The 17,997-nt window shown below is 44.0% G+C and overlaps 1 protein-coding gene across 1 annotated transcript in view; it reads left to right on the top strand.

Annotated features, from left to right (window-relative positions):
- Positions 1–17,997, top strand: part of LOC146835060 (vitamin D3 hydroxylase-associated protein-like) — an 824,670-nt gene that overhangs the window by 162,156 nt on the left and 644,517 nt on the right. Inside the window, exon 2 of the mRNA XM_085599957.1 lies at positions 666–779. Coding sequence (XP_085456083.1) covers positions 666–779 — 114 coding nt within the window. The remainder of the gene's footprint in view (positions 1–665; positions 780–17,997) is intronic.

Below are 17,997 nucleotides of genomic sequence, written 5' to 3'. Positions count from 1 at the left end.
TTGCAGGGGGACACGAATCTTGTTTCTTTATCACTGCATGTGCAGTGCCGGCCTTGCCTGGGACAGGGCAGCTTGGGGAACTGGCACTGGGTATTGTTGGATTTCATTCTGGTGGTGCAACTGTGCAAATGTGGTTAGACAACTCAGACAATATGTTGGTGATTGGCTTAAACTGGAGCATTTCCACCCAAATACTAACTGTACAGCTTTGAGCGCCGCAAGCAATCATCGACTAAAGTAGAACATGCAACATACAGGAGGCGACAGGCAAGCCATGAGAACAGGATACTCCATAACCTGAGTCCCATGCCTCAAGCCGTAGCACTGACAGCAGCTAAATACTGATAGGAATTTGGCACAGAAAATGTAACTTTTGCAGAGCTGGGCGTTGGCCTGCTTGACGGACTAGAGAGTAGACTGAGCGCTAAGAAAGTACCTTTGTTTGTATAACAATTCAGGGGTGTACAGCAATACAGGAAAGTTAACAAACGTGTGTTACTTTAACCCTTGATGACATTTGGCAGTGCTGCTTTTATTGATAGGCACTGGTGACGGAAGATCATGCTGTGACATGTGCCTGTAAGACAGGATGTCCTGTGAGCTACTGTGACCCATTGCTGCTCCAAGAGGAAGGATAACTCTGATTTTACCTATGCTTCTTTCAGAATCCCAAAGTGGACTCTAGGACGATCCTTTCAATGTCCATGGTGGACCTGGCTGGTGGCCTGCAGAATGGATCCATCTCCCCAGAAAGTGTCCTCTATACCTATATGGGAAAAGTGAGGAAACCTATATAGCTGTTTTAATGAAGCAATCCTGTTTCTTAGGCTGATATGAAAATGTATTATAAAAATGTCGCTTTTCAGTCTTGTATCTTACATTTGCTTTCAATAACAAGAAATGTGTGGAGCCTGAATGTGAGCATGCATTTATTCATTTGTGAATTGTTAGATTTGTTTTTGTGTTGCTCACTTTTGTTTTTGACTCTTTGTGATGCCCTTTGATAAAACCATTAATAAATGCCAAATGAATTTAAAAATTGGGGGATGCATTGAAATTCAAAAGAAACATGCCTACTCTTTCCATCATGGCTTTGACCTGTCACCCATAAAATCTATGTAGAGTTGTTGGCAGCTGTAGCAGAACATGGCAAAAGTGTGACGGCCCACCTTAAGGATTAATCAGGGTGAACCCTGAAACTCACTACTTAGGGTAATATGTAAAATATTCATACAGTACCAATACTGTAATGAAGTGAAAACACCAAGCAATAAATAAATCTCAGTCCAAATTAGAAAAATAGAGTACATTTTAACAAATACAATTACACCAAAAGGACGAAAATCTAATAAGAGCAACCGAAGATATGATTTTTTTACATGTTAAGTAGAGATTTCACCAAAAGGTGGAAAGTGACAATGATAGTCCATCATTACAGTGGGCTGGGACCTAAATTCAATGTCATGCTGACCACGATGGAGTGCAGGTCAGATACCCAAGCCAGGTTTGCCCCGGTCAAAAAGTTTATCATATGTCTTTGGAGTCCCAACTTTTCAGGGTTTTCACGGGAAGCTCCTCTGGGTCATACCTAAGGAGCTAGGTCAGCACTTAGGGCCAGATCGCACTCCAGCAGGGGCAATCTGTAAAGTCCAGTCTAGGTCCAGCTGTAAGTGATCAATGGGGCATTCTTGAAGTACTGGGTTTTTCAGAACACAGCGGTGCCAGGGAACACACCCTAAGACTTCGAGTTCTTCCTGTTTCAGACTACAGAAACACAGAGTGTTCCTGGTGAAGTCAAAGATCGTATTTATTGGCTGCAACCAGTAACAGGTATCCTAGAAGTACAACACCGTGTATATTCTCAGGAGACTGCTCAACCTTACAAAGCCAGCCTTCTCTTTTATACAAAATATTATGCTTTAGGCAAACATTCCTTATTTTACAGCTGACCATTCACATATTTTCACTACAAAGAAAAAGCAGAGTCATGATGACAAGCCCATATTTCAGTTTGTTCAGCCCTCAATCAATTACTCGGCAAGGCTCGGTACTTTCATCAGATATCGGCGGACCCCCAATAAAAACGGGCACCTCCTCCTCATAAAGCAAGTCATAAAGAACGAAACAGGGACAGGTGTGTGTAAGATGAAAAGGTTTTATGATATGCTGTGCCTTGATACTAATCTCATTCGGCCACTGGGAAAGGAACTGGCCGAACAGGTTTTGGCTTCAGGCAGTGGAGTCAGCTTGCCCAGGTCACAGAGGAGTCAGAAAAGCTGTACGTGTCCTTCAGACTTTAAAATGGCCTTAGTCATTGGCCTATGTGAGGGCAATCACAAAATGGCTGCCGTTCAAATGGAACCCGAGGGTTCAGGACGGAAACTCTGATTTTTGGGGTGATTTTGTCACCTGAATATGGCGAAAATGCTTGTGCATAGTATATTAATCATTCTCGGTCTGCTGATACCAAAATCGTCATGATACGATGATGTTTATAACACGGATCCAGAATTTTCAGTACCACAGACCCTCCTTTTGCCCTTACATAGGCAATAACCTATACTCACGTTAATCTGAGTCCAGGTCTATATTCATAAAGTCGTTGAGATGTTGCTGTAGCATCATCCTATTACTTAGCTCGTCTCTTGATACAGGTTTCCTTACACACGATGTAGCACAGAGGCCACATATTGCAGGAGCACACTGTACACACAGACAGGACAGGAAAAGAATGGCTAAGATCATCCCAATGACTATCAGAATCTTCCATCCCAGGCGGATATCAGCTCCCAGAACCATCCCATCAATGACCAATCTCCTTTATCCACGTGGATAGATCCGGAGATCTTATGCAGTTTGGAAATGGCCTGGTAAACTGTCGGAGCGTTATCTGGAATGAAAATACAGCAACTTGATTGGATCACTTTACATACCCCACCTCGGTCTGCAAGTATGACGTCTAATGCGACCCTGTTCTGAAGAGTCATAAGGCGATCCGACTTGAGTTCAGCAGTCAAATTACTAAGGACACTGGCGGTTTCAACTACCGTGGATTCAACCACCCTTGTCAATTGCCTTATGTTCCTGCTGTTAACCATAGGCCCCCAAAACGGCAGAAAACCCTTTACAAAATCTCCAAATTCTTGTCCTGTAGTGTCTTCTTTACTGATGACACCTCTAACTACCCTTGTCTTATGGTAATCTGCCGCGGCCGTGTAGGTGGGAGGCAACAGGAACGAAACAAAACATGTGCCTGAGAAGTCAGGGGGCAACCATGTATAGGCTCTATTATGGCAGATGAAATAGGTACCCTTAGCTGCTAGGAACGAAGGGGAAGTCTGAGACGCAAAAACATATGTTTCAGTGCAGATACTTTTCCCTAACTGAGCTCTGGGATTCTTGCCATTACCTTGCAGACATAGGTGACCCTGATGGGGTACAATCCAAATCGGGGAGGATCTCTTTGCTCGCTGGTTCTCACTCAGAGTAACTCCATATCCTGTTATGTTCCATCCAATATATGCTAGTGTCTCATCTCTCGGGATAGTCTCATAGGAAATATCTTCCTTAATCATATCTACTATACCCTTAACTAGAGCACTATTCTTAGGATTATCTTCCACAGAACGTAGGGGGTTGGCTTCATGAGCATATATGAACATCGTTCTATATGCCCACACAGAACCATTATGGCTGAAAGGCAGGACCAGATAAGGGATACCTTTATCAGTAGTATGTGGCATAAGACCACACACCCAACAGTTAGTTGTGTTCACTACTAATTGGTGTTGGTGTAGAAGCTGAACGAACGAATTATTGACAAATTCTAATCTTCTAGCGGACTCGTGTTCAGGCAGAGGGTGAAAAGAGTGCGAGGAAACAGTAGAAGGAGGTATGGGCTGTGTAGTGGGTGCAAATGTCACTTGAAAAGATAATAAAACATATCCTATTAAAACGTCATTACACTAAGCAACATGAAAATACATAATATCAAAAATCGTTTCTTTGTCATCATTATACACATTCTGGCTTTAAAGTCCATCTGTTTGGCAGGTCTCTCATTCTCGAAAAACTCCCTTAGACCGACCAGAACTGTCGACCTAACGTCTTCAGCTGCACTCCAAAGACTTGGGCAACCACGACCCTACAGCTGAACCCGGATGGCGGTTCGAAAAACAAAAATAAGAAAGTTTCTCAGATGAGAGAGCTGCACTTTCAAAAATAGCAAAGAAAAAAGAATTTTTTATTTGTCCATAGTTCTCGGCCTCAAATTATAACGGCTTTTTCCAGGTAGTGTCTGGTTCTGGAACAAGAGTTCAGGCTCTGTAGTGTTCAATCGAATTGACGGTGGCACAGCTTCTTGCAAAATATTGTCACTTTCTCGTACTGAAATTGTTCCTTTTACACGTGCATCCCTAAAAGGCAGAAAACAAGGCACAGTCTCAGTCTCAGAGTCAGCGATCCCCTCCTGGACCCACCGGTCGTACGGTAGAGGCAAAGGGACCCTCTTGCAGTGTACGCCGTGGATCCAGTTCTTTTTCCCTTCCCCTCGAACAGCTGATCTTGTTGAGAGAAGGACGAGGTGGGGGCCGGTCCAACAGGGCTGGTCATTCTTCGTCCGCTGGAAGTTTTGACCAGCACCCATGATCCAGGATCGATAAGATGTCCTGGAGCTTTAGAGACCTGAGGCCGAGTATCATGAACCTGTTGGTGTAAAACACGCAATTTAGCCGTCAATTCATACAAATAATCAAGCAGTACAGGGTGTTCGATCTCACTGAATTTTGTCGGCCTTGGCACTCCCCATATGTTGGCCGGGCGGCCGAACACAATTTCATAGGGACTAAGTCCCACTCGCGAATGCACAGTCATTCTTGTTGATAGGAGTGCTAAAGGCAGAGCGTCAGGCCATTTAAGACCAGAGCTCGCTTGTATTTTTGCCAATTTCAGTTTTTACGTGCCATTATAGCACTCTACTAGTCCAGCTGATTGGGGGTGATTTGCAGCGTGGAATTTTTGCTGGATACCTAGTCCCTCACATACTTTTTTCATCACTCGACCCACAAATTCACTCCCATTATCACTCCAGACCATTCTCGGCATTCCAAACCTAGGGAAGAATTCTTTGGCAAGGGCTTTAGCTGTGGATAAGGCAGTGTTGTCTTTTAAGGGATATGCTTCTACCCATCTTGAAAAAGCACAAACAACAACAAGTACGTATTTCAAATTGTTGCACCTTTCCATGTGGATGAAATCTAGCTGCAAAACCTCGAACGGATACGTTGGAGGCGCAAAATGACCAGCTGGAGTTGGGGTTCCCCTACCAGGATTGTATTTCAGACACACCATGCAATTCTTGACCACATTCTCTGCACATTTAGGGATTCCAGAATTTTGCCATACTGGAGCCAACAACTTACAAATCCCTTTCACACTGATATGGGCCATTCCATGAGCCATTGTCACCACTGCAAGCACATACACATCGGGTAACAACCATCGCTGATGTTCTGACAAGTCAACCCAACAACCATTTTCATCCAATTTACCCGTACTTTCTCTCCACACACTCAACTCTTTCTCTGAAGCTTCAGCTTGAAGAGACTTCACACTCTCTATCGTATCTTCACACATTCCAACGTCACCAACCCATCTTGGCGGGCCTGCAACATACATTCGATTCATCACATCTTTTGCTGTTTCTTTTGCGATTTCATCAGCAAATGCATTGCCACGACCAACATCATCAGTAACCTTCTTGTGTGCACTGCATTTCACAATCGCAACTTGTAACGGCAAGGTCAGTGACTCAAGAAGCTCATTCACCAACTGACCATGCTGAATCTTAGCTCCATGCGAAGTCAGGAACCCACGTTCTTTCCACAATCGTCCAAAACTATGAGCCACACCAAACGCATACTGGCTGTCGGTATATATGGTCACTTTCATTCCTTTCGATAACACACACGCTCTCGTAAGTGCAATCAACTCTGCTGCTTGAGCTGAATTATATGGTATACGTGCAGCTTCAACAATCGTATGCAAAGTCGTGACAGCATATGCTGCAGTCGTATCACCATTCGGAAGCTTGAAGCACGAACCATCCACCCATAAAGTACCATCACACTTTACAAGAGGAGTATCTTTAAGATCTACTCTCCCTTTCGTTTCTTCTTCTGTCCTGAGAAAACAATCATGCTGTTCAACATCATCTGTCTCTACTGAAATCGGCAATAACGTGGCTGGATTCAACGTATTGCACCTCTTTATGTGCACATGGCTCGCTAATAGTGTCAACTCGTAACCTGACAATCGAGCACTAGTTAAGTGCTGTGTCTTGGTCCTGTTTAACAACGTGTCCACTGCATGTGGAACCATCACAATCAACATATTATTCATCACTAACCCAGCAGACTGTCGAATAGAAACAGCTGCTGCCGCTGTCGCTCTCAAGCAACTCGGCAATGCTTTAGCTACCGGATCCAAAGTCGACGAAAAATACGCGCATGGACGCTGTTTGTCTCCAAAAGACTGTGTCAGCACTGACAATGCACAACCCTCTTTCTCATGGACATACAGTGTAAATGGCTTACTGTAGTCGGGGGTACCCAACACAGGAGCCGAACACAATGCATTACGCAATTCGGAAAAACTTTTCTGACAATCTTCAGACCACGGAATGGGATTCGGTGTATCTTTACAGGTCAATGCTACCAAAGGTTTAGCCAGCAAAGAAAAATTTGGTATCCATTGTCTACAGTATGATGTAATGCCCAAGAAAGCACGTACTTCTCTCTGTGTCCTTGGCACACTCAATTTTGCAATTGCCTGAATTCTTTCTGGTGTCAGTTTCCTTCCCTCCTTCGATAAGAGATGACCTAAGTAGGTCACTTCTTGTCGACAATATTGCAGTTTTGAAAGAGACACTTTGTGATGTAAATCAGACAAATGGCGCAACAACGACAAGGTGGCTTCTTTACAAATCTCCTCAGTATCTGCAGCGATTAGCAAATCCTCGACGTACTGAATAAGGGTAGCGCCATCAGGTAAAACAATTGCATCAAGCTGTGTTTTTAAAGCCTGACTATACATTGATGGACTTTCACAGTAGCCTTGAGGAGCGTGTTTGAAGCGGAAGCTTCGGCCTCCTAAACTGAAGCCAAAAATATCCCTGCTCTCCTCGACAATCGGGATGCTGAAGAAAGCATTCTTCAAGTCAATCACCGAGAACCAAGTGGCAGAAGCTGGAATCATAGTCAATAGGGCAGTGATATCAGGAGGAACAACTGGAAACTGTGGCACAACTATTTTATTGACCTCTCTAAGATCAATCACGAACCTGTAAACAGGTGGCTGAGAAGGGTCAGTACGTTTCAAAACAGGCAGAACAGGACTATTACAAACGTTGCCTCTTGTCTCTTCAATTACATCTTTTTCAATCAAATCATAAATGATCGCTAGCAACGCCTTTTCATCTTCACTAGAGATCTTATATTGGGGAATGCGTGGCAATTTCACATTGGCTTTCAATGTCACAACATATGGCGGTATTTCCAAAAGACCCACATCATTAGGACCAGTAGCCCAAAGAATATCAGGAAGAAACGACAATTCGGTCGGAAGTTTATCCCTCGACAAATACATTGGAGAGATCACTTTCCTACCCAGTGTAAGTTGTACTCCCGAAGGAGAACAATATAATGTCGCATACAATCTTTTCAACAAATCCAATCCTAACAAGTTTTCACCACAACCTGTCGTCAGAATAAGGGGTGCTTCCAATTCACAAGGTCCAACAGAAAGGGACATAGGACTAGAAATCGGGTTCCTAACCGGGGCGCCAGAAAAACCTACTGAAACATTCATCTCGCTAGACAAAGGTGCGCCAGGGAGTTTTGAGTGCATAATAGAACTCTTTGTAGCACCAGTATCCAACAGAAAAGGCTCTGACACACCTAATGCAATCACTTTAACATAAGGACCACTCTGATCTACTGGAACTGAAACAACTCCCTATCTTTGTCTATGGCTGTCCTAGCAATCATTACCTTTGATATTCTCATCTTCTGCATAGTAGTCGTCAGCATAGTACTGAGCTGTCCTACCAGACGCGTTATTTTGCTGGTCAAAACTATTCATTGAATTCTGAGACGGAAGGGAACGCACGTTCTGGGGCAAACTTCCACGCCCTCTACCTCTAGGAGCTTGTTGAACACCTCGACCTCTTGCGCTAGAAGCACCATTCGTACGCTGTAACAAAATAGGACAACTATACTTGAAATGACCCTCTTCTTTACAATATGAACACTGATTGGGACCTACAGGAACACGTGGTTGAGGAAACTCGAACCTTTGCGAGTTTCTCTGAAACTATTGAGGTTGCTGGTAGTTATTCTGACCACCACGTGGCGGATACGCCTGTTGTAAAAGAACCTTTGTCTTTAATTCTTTAGTTTTCTTTTCTGCTTTATCCTTCTCGTCTTTATCCCTATTTTCGTAGTACTGTGCAGTAGCCAATATTTGTGATGAAGAGGAAACGGCCCAAGAACTCTCTGAATCTTTCAATTTCTTACACAGCTCGGGAAGCAAATTGTGCACAAACTTGTCAACGAACAACCATTGACCACCTTCTGTACTCATATCTTGACCACTGTGGTCGATAAATGTTTCCTCAAACCTAGTGAAGAAATCAGACACCGTTTTGTCTTTCTTCTGCTTACACGCAGACAATTTATCCCAATTCACATGCATCGCGGGCATTAAAGTCTTCATGTAAGTAATGATCCTAGCAGGAAGTTCTGCTACCAAAGGCTCAGGCTTGGCACCACCAACTTGTCTATCATTAGCAGTACTAATATTAGCCCATGAGTCACCTAACTCTTGCACATGATCTGTATGGCGAATCAATCCCCACAAAGGCTGTGGAACAACATTCCCAAATAACATGTCTATATCGGCTAGATTCATAATGCATGAGTCTGCAGTCTGAGATAATTCCTTATAATATCCTGCAGGGTTTTTACGGGGGTCAGGCAAAGTCTGCTTAAGGGCTAAAACTTCAGCTCGCTTCCAAGGAACATGTACCCAAACACGCTGAAAATGAGCTGGAACAGCATCAATTTGATTAGCGGCATCAGCCGCAACGGCGTCCTTCCATACCGGAGGGACTTCTCTCATTGGGTACTGTCGCACTTTTTCCCTAACAGAGGAGTCATGTTCAAACAGCGACTGAGAAAGATCCTTATTCCTAAAGGATAACAACGTCGCAACTGCTCTCTCAACATCGGAACCCACAATCGTGCCCTTTTCAAACTCAAACCGTACACGACACAAAGCAGGCGGATTTGTTTCCAAATCATTATCCTCCAATTCCTCACAAAGGAAAGCACACATTTTCTCAAAAACGTATCTTTGTTTCGGTGCTTCCCATTGACGGAAGACATCCATAACAGACTCTACATCATATTTAGAAGGGTAAGTAACCCATTTACGTGCCATGCGGTCAAACATTTCTCTCTCTCTCGAGGATTAGGCAGTTGACTACGCGACTGCTTACACTCCGAATCAGGGGTCACACCAGATGACCCAAAGAGAGGAAATATAAGGCTAGCAACAGTATCAGTCATTCTCTGTCGGACAGAAGGAGAAGTTGACGAAAGAACAGGAGGAAAAACAGAGGGAGGCAAGGCAGACGCAGATGCAGACGCAGAGGCAGTATCAGGAAGAACATCAGAAGAGGCAGTCGATGTAGTAGACAAAGTAGTAGGAAGTACAGATGGAGCAGGTAGCAAAGTCGGCGGCCCTTGAGGGGGCTGCGCCATAGTAGTAGGAGCCAACTGAAGAGGAGCTGGTGGCTGTGGAAGAACCTGAGGCACAACAACTGGAAGTTGCACAGCTAAATGTTGCGGAGGTGCTGTAGCACTCTGCGCATAAGGGGGTGGCGAACTCAACAAGTGTGACATTAAAGGATCTTTCTCAAGTTCTTTTGCTGCATCTTGCTGAAGAAGCGGCAAAACTGGATAACATTTATCGATCACCATTTTACGTTGCCTGTGCAACTTTGGCTTCCTTACGCCATAGGCGGAAAGAGTCAAACATCGCCGGCCGGGCTTTCTTCTTAAAAAGTTTACCCTCCAGGTTATCCAGAATCTTTGTGTCAAAACTACCATATTGGGGCCATTTTAAAACACCATCTCTCCTGGTGTATCGGATCCATACTTCATTATATGTGAGGGGGCCTATGCCATGTTTCACATACAGTTCATAAGTTGGAGTTCCAATCGGAGGAACCGGACACGAGTCCTCCAATCGGGAATCCCTATTACAACCAAGACAAAACAAATTTCCAAGTCTGCTAAGACCAGGCATCTTCGCTCTCTAGTCTAGCTTCAAACTTCAAAGGATTATCGAATACGATAGTCTCGTGAATACACGAGTCCCTCGGCTTTGGTACTTGCAAGTTCCAAATCAAAGATCCCAAGGGGATACCAAACTAAGAACCAAACTAAGGACTGGGAGACGCTCCACTTATACTTAACTGAGGTATGTATCGATGACGTCACCAGAAGACTCGTCTATCATTTCTCTCTACCAATCATCAAGGGTCCAAAACAGGGCGATAGTCAGGGCAGCAGTCCTTCGTAGCCGTCGGGAAGCGGGGAACCTCGCAGCAAAGACTTTCGGACCACGTCGACATACAGGGGTCGATGAAGTGGCGGCCTTCCTCCAGAATTTTCACACGAAGCTCCTCACGAACCTCTGGCTTGGACCGGTACGCTGAAATCGCCCAACGTTGGGCGCCAACTGAAGTACTGGGTTTTTCAGAACCCAGCGGTGCCAGGGAACACACCCTAAGACTTCGAGTTCTTCCTGTTTTAGACTACAGAAACACAGAGTCTTCCTGGTGAAGTCAAAGATCGTATTTATTGGCTGCATCCAGTAACAGGTATCCTAGAAGTACAACACGGTGTATATTTTCAGGAGGCTGCTCAACCTTACAAAGCCAGCCTTCTCTTTTATACAAAAATATTATGCTTTAGGCAAACATTCCTTATTTTACAGCTGACCATTCACATATTTTCACTACAAAGAAAAAGCAGAGTCATGATGACAAGCCCATTTTTCAGTTTGTTCAGCCCTCAATCAATTACTCGGCAAGGCTCGGTACTTTCATCAGATATCGGCGGACCCCCAATAAAAACGGGCACCTCCTCCTCGTAAAGCAAGTCATAACGAAAGAAACAGGGACAGGTGTGTGTAAGATGAAAAGGTTTTATGATATGCTGTGCCTTGATACTAATCTCATTCGGCCACTGGGAAAGGAACTAGCCGAACAGGTTTTGGCTTCAGGCAGTGGAGTCAGCTTGCCCAGGTCACAGAGGAGTCAGAAAAGCTGTACGTGTCCTTCAGACTTTAAAATGGCCTTAGTCATTGTGAGGAAATATGAATTTTGTGATCAGTTATGTCCCCTAACGTAGACCCCAACGGCTCCATGTGCATGCTATAAGTACATGTATGTTCCCTCCAGTTCCAGTTTTGAAGACGCAAATACATGTGCGTCCACCGTCAACATGTCCTCTTTCAGATCCGCCATGAATGGGTCAGATATTCCATTCCTAAGTATGAAAGGCCACCGACTTTATGTGGTTCACTTTCCACATTTTACAGATTCAGGCGAGTAGGCCCTGAATTCTGTCATCAAACCTTTCCTGCCTTCTGCCTCTGAAAGCTCCAGTCCGAGCCTGCATCTGTATCCATGAACTTTGTCCTACTCCCTGTGCGGCTAACGGTGCCTGATCCAGCCTGTTGCCTGCCAAAAACTGTATTTCACCTTCAAGATTATCTGCTCCGCTCCTCATCCGATGCATTCCTGTCTAGTAGTTTAGGTAAACATTCCTCCAGCTACCGTGCAAAGGGCCAGGCCTCGCTGTCCTCATGCAAGTAATTCATAGCCCCTGTTACCATGGAAGATTCCTGCCCCCTCGCATCTCATGTAGACACTTAGACGCTTGTACACGCACTAATAGTCAGTATAGAATAGATTCTATCCTAGAGACCTTTCCTTTTGGATAACACAGTTCTTTAAACATAGGATATTAGATATGATTTGGGATTAGGTTGACATGACCCCCTAGACTTCTGTCTCCACATGTAGAGCTAAATGTCAAGTCCCCTTCACCCTCTAGTTGCACGTCAATCACACGTCATGCGGCTGCGCGCGCATCTCTGCCGAATATTTCTGCTGACATTGCAGGATTCTCTTATGAATCCACCCACTTGTGACATCATGCATAATGACGTTTACTAAGTTACGCCTATATGTCCGCCTTTTTAGTTACGTATGCATATTTTATCTGTATTATCAGCTGTTACGCCTCTTGCATCTGTCTTAATGTAATGCTTTCCATATAAATACTATTACCTGTCAATAATGTATTGCCTTCCTTCCTGAACTTTCGTGGTGATGGAATGTGAAGCCTGCAATTCGAATTGTATTTCCTTTGTAAAGGAATAAAGCCTTTTAGAACCTCTAATACCACGGATTCTGCCTCTTATATTTACTGAGTTATTCTTACTAGACTTTACCGCATAAAAAATAGTACCGGTAATGAAATATTTACCACAATTGGCCTATGTGAGGGCAATCACAAAATGGCTGCCGTTCAAATGGAACCCGAGGGTTCAGGACGGAAACTCTGATTTTCGGGGTGATTTCGTCACCCGAATATGACGAAAATGCTTGTGCATAGTATATTAATCATTCTCGGTCTGCTGATACCAAAATCGTCATGATACAACGATGTTTATAACACGGATCCAGAATTTTCAGTACCACACTCTAGGGAAAAGGAATTTTGAAACTTGTTATGTTCGTGTAGCTACACAGGATGTCAGGCAACTGACCCTTGAAATGCACTTCTTAGTTCTAGGGAAAGGTCCAGTCCCTTGAAGCTCTTCTCAGGTCAAAGACAGCAAGTCTAGTCCTTTTCTGCTCTCCGCAAGTCAAGAAATGTGTTCTGTGCAGGTGTCTTGGGGCACCACATTTAGGCATGGCACCAGCTAGTGGGTTGTGGTGACACCTGACCACTGCCTAACCAAAAGGACAAAGTTTCTGGGAGCAGCCCTACCCACTTAGTACAGGTTTGCGTAACTTCAAAAAGGACAAAATGCTGTGAGTCGGGAATGTTCAAAAGACAAAAGACTTCGGCCACACTAAACTTTGGATTTGAGGGTTGTGCTTGTGTAGGGGAGTGCATTATGGTCATTACTAGTGTCCACCCACATCTAAAATTAAAATCCAGTTTAAAGCAGGCACTTTACCCTCAAGAAACCCTGAGACTAAAATATAGTTGGACTAAAGCAGGGTCTTTAAATTTTTATTCAGTTACATCTCAAAACATAAAAGCATAAAATTACCTTCACAAATGCTGAACAATTAGCAAAATATATTTAAAATGTGTAGCACGGTGAATACATTTGCGAATACCTCAATCTCGCAATGTCTTGTAAAAAACAGGCAACACTAAAATGACATTTTTATCAGTTAATAACTATAAAAACATAAAAGCTGATCAAACTTTAAAAAATCACTTGGTTTGAGCAATGGAACAATAAAAGCTTTCCTGCGCATGTCAAAATATCTACAAACATGATATATGCATTGTATACTGTGGAGACACACTGTCGCTGCCAAAAGAACCCAGACACTCTGTGCCAAACTCAACGTGACGAAAGCAACAGGAGGAATAATTTAAATATAGTAAGTATGGATAATCATTTCATTTTATTGTTGCCACTTGCTAGATAAGGTTCAATGAAATGGATCATAATTATCAAAATGTGCCCCGACAGATTATCTGAGCAATGATTTCCGTTATAAGAAATGACCCCTCACCCATTTCTGATCTGTCTCAGACATAATTTCAGGACTGTGAAATAACTCCACCCTGCTCATGCTTTGAAATGACTCCTTGCTATATCTGAGGCAAGAAATATTAGGAGCAAGATCAACTGATACACAGGCCCTTAAAATAAGCCGCCTCAGATTAAGTTTCCTTTTTATCCATACTTTAATCCCGCCAAGCAGGGGGCGGGGAGCTATCAAACCACAGAGATAATTTACTCCCAATTCATGCACACAAAATGACGGGGTGCTTTGTGGGACGCATAACAAGCACCTCAGAAATTTGTTTCTATGGCCTGAAGTTGATTGGCCGCCACAAAGCCCCAAATGTCACAACCATATGAAACTTTGGAGATTCACTTGGCCTGGGAAATCTTCACTAAGACCTTAAGTGGTCTGCTGACGATTCTGGATGCAAAGTTAACAAGCATTGGCATAGCCAATAGGTCTCGCCTTTGGGACCTTATAAGTGTTTAGCCATGCAACAGTAGATATTGTTGCACCAAGGATATTGTGCTGGATAACTAAACACTTATAAGGTCCCAAAGGCGAGACCTATTGGCTATGTCAATGCGTGTTACATTTTGCACCATGCACTTTCCATAAATGATAAATGAATTTGAACTCTTTTAATATATCGAGGAATGTTGACGTCAGGATTGCTGTGTCCCTGGAATGGTGAGATAGCCATTGGATTCGTATCCAAAGAGGGAGGTGTTCTGCGTGTATGAGCATCTAAAAGTTTACACACCTGATCATAACTGCAAATCCTTGCTACAAAAATCCAAGGTCCAGTTATTGTGCCCAGTCGCTATACTAATCTATCATTATACTTGTGGTCAAGGCATTAAGTGGCCCCTAGCGGTAGAAGATCCACTTTTAGATTGACCTTGAAATGTGCTTAAAACAGAGGACATAATGCTAAAGCAGTGCACCTGGTCCCTTTCCCATCACCTGACAGAAAACATGAGTCTCAGAAACATAAGCATCATGGCTGCACAGTCACACACAAGGCAATCAGCCTATTAAAAATGGGGAAGGAAATGGTAGCTACTTCAATGATTATTACACACACTAGGCTGTGTGGGTGCAGATAATATTATACATGTTATGTCATGTGCTTTATTCGCATTGCATAGGCTCTTCCCTTTATACGTCATCATTTGAGAAAGGGAGCGAGGCTGTCCACGAGAAGCTGGCTGCGGCTCACGTGATCTTCTCAAAGCTCAGATATTTACAAGCCATGCTTGCATGTACCGTAATCGTGACACGTGATGCTACATTGTCGGTGTATGCTAGTGCATCGCCTGTCACTAGGTCGACCTACCACAGAATCACCTTCTTCCTGGTGTTTTAGTAATACTTATTCGGAGCTTCGACAGTTTGGAGCGCCCGGCATATAGTTAATGTTATGGCACTAAAGATCGATCAAGCAGAATGCAAGCCTGCCATCTAGTGGCCATTTTCTTTTTCATGTGTCTTGATCACAGAATGAGTGCTTATATATTATATCAGCATGAGGGCTGAAGCATTTATTTATCTATCGTGATTAAGAATTTAGGGGCATATTAACAACATCCGGCGATAATTATCGCTAAGCGCACTTAGCGCTAGGATAATTATCGCCGGCTAGCATGGATTTTTATCGCTGAGATAGCGTGCTATTAGCAACGCTTATCTCAAAAGCGATAAAAATCCTAGCGCTAACTGCCTAACGTGAGATTATCGCTGGAAACCCAGCGATAATCTCACGAAATGTGGCGTTAGCTTGTTGAGAGGGCCCCACAAACTTAGCCATAGTCCTGAAGCAGGTGTAAGGAAAGCAGCGATAACAGGGGTTATCGCTACTTTTCCTGCCGCTATGCTTCATAGGGGCATATCAGCAACAACCGGCGATAATTATCACTCAGCGCACTTAGCGCTAGGATAATTATCGCCGTCTAGCGTGGATTTTTATCGCTGAGATAGCGTGCTATCAGCAATGCTTATCTCAAAGGCGATAAAAATCCTCACGCTAACTGCCTAACGTGAGATTATCGCTGGAAGCTATGCTTCATAGCGTGGGGCTTGATGATAGGAGAAATGTCGCTTAGCGACATTTCTCCTGTCATCTCAGGTCAGGAACGCCCACTTTGCATCTCATTAGAGATGCAAAGCTGGGCGTTAAGTTTTCGTACGCTAAAGCAAGGTTTCACACGTTAGCATGACCTTGCTAATTAGGCGATAAAATTATCGCCGCTTTTCAGCCGAAAACGGCTGCAAAAGCGGCGATAATTTTCTATCGCCTCGTTGTTGATATGACCCTTGGAGTTGGGGTGAACTGAAAATCACAAATAATGGAGTGGAAGTGCAGTGAGCTCACACTATTGCAGCTCTTGAAATTGTATGACATGCTAGTCCTGCAAAGTAGCACACTCAACCTTCAAAAACACTGTGATCTTTCAAACTCCTCTTCCTTTAAATCAGTGTGCATACTGCAGATGCAGCTGCCTTAATGTGGCCACAATAGGCATTTTTACTTGCGCATGGAATGCTCGATGTATCAGACACCGTGGCTGCGTGACGTCACAGGATCCAGCTTCCTCTGGACGGATGGCAGTTGCATATTTTCAAGGTACGTTCAAGCTCCATGACCACAGTGCAGCAAGGAGTCCTACGTCGAGCAGCTTTCATCTATTTAATAATGAGACGTTGCCCCCCGAACCCACCTGCCTCGCAGGAGAAAGTTGTCCAGAGTCCTCTGATAATTGCCTCTGAATGCAGAAGAATCCTTTCCGTGTCTAAATGCACATATGAGCATTCCGAAAATGATTGAAACCACATCCTGACTGACTGTGACAAGATATCTATGCACGAGACCCAACAGCAAGCGTCGGTGCGCGTGACTCCGCTGAGGGCTTCACAGCCCACTTCAAGAGAGCCCAACCCAATGAGGTGGGCACTCAGATCTCTGAGGACGCACGTATCGTGCACATCACTGGGAGGGGGGGATTTTAAGGGTGTATGCTGGATGAACAGGCGCAAGATCTATAAATTTAAAAAATATATTCAATTAGTGGCAAGTAAATAGGTGCACAGCTAAACAAGAACAAACCTCAGTATCGTCGCAAGACCTTTCAAACCAGGGTTAATCCCTGAAAGAAAAAAATGTTCACTGCCGGGAGACAGGACTCTGGCTTTGCTGGAGAGATGCCCATTAGCACCGGAATATCAGCAATGTGCATCCTTAGAGTGAAACCTGAAAACGGAATCTAACAACATGCAACACACATGAGGAATCCTAGGAAAGAGCAGTAAAACTTAGATAAGTCTCATGACAGTAACATCTATAACAAGCTCACGCGCCTCGCGCTGAAAGAAGGCAGCAGGGGTAGGGGAGAGAGGAGGGGGTCCTGCGCCTGTTTCCCTTGCGGGAGCGAGCAGGAACCATATGTTTGTAATTAACACATGGTTTGAAAGCTTGCTCCCGCAAGGGAATCGCCAGACGTGCACTTGTTGCCATTGGAAGCAATGCAACGTGTGCACGTTTTTCACTGCAAAGCTGTGCTGATGGCTAATGATCTTTTTCCTAGCAAGTGCATGGGCGCTGTGTAGGCGAGACCTAAAAACGGCAGCATTAGCCCTTACAAACCCCTCTTTCTTGGTTGTAATAAGGGGTTTCCAGCTCGAATTTGAGTCAGACAAAACTCCCAGGTATGGAAACGCCTTTACCTTTGACAATGTTTTTGATCTAGACAACATTTTAGATTGAGGGAGGACCCACTACCATGACAAAAGATTTGGTAAAGTTAACTGATGGGTCCAGCTTTTCCATAAAGGCCACAAAGGCACTCAGTAAAATGTGTAGGCCTGTGATTGTCCTAGTCATCAAAACTGCATCATCTGCATAGAGCAGAACTGGCAACAAGTGAGTACCTATTTGCGGGCACTCTACCTCAGCAGCCACCAGTGCCTGTTCGAACCCGTTCATTATAAATTGAGTAAAAGAGGGGTGTGTGTCCTCCCTTAGAGTACCCCCCCTCATTTCGAAGTGGTGAGTGAGTGCAGAATAGTATGGAGATCCCTTTGAAAATATACAATGTCAGGATCCACCC

This window comes from Triturus cristatus, chromosome 4_2, assembly GCF_964204655.1.
Source record: "Triturus cristatus chromosome 4_2, aTriCri1.1, whole genome shotgun sequence".
NCBI lineage: Eukaryota > Metazoa > Chordata > Amphibia > Caudata > Salamandridae > Triturus > Triturus cristatus.
This window is presented reverse-complemented; position numbering and strand designations above follow the sequence as displayed.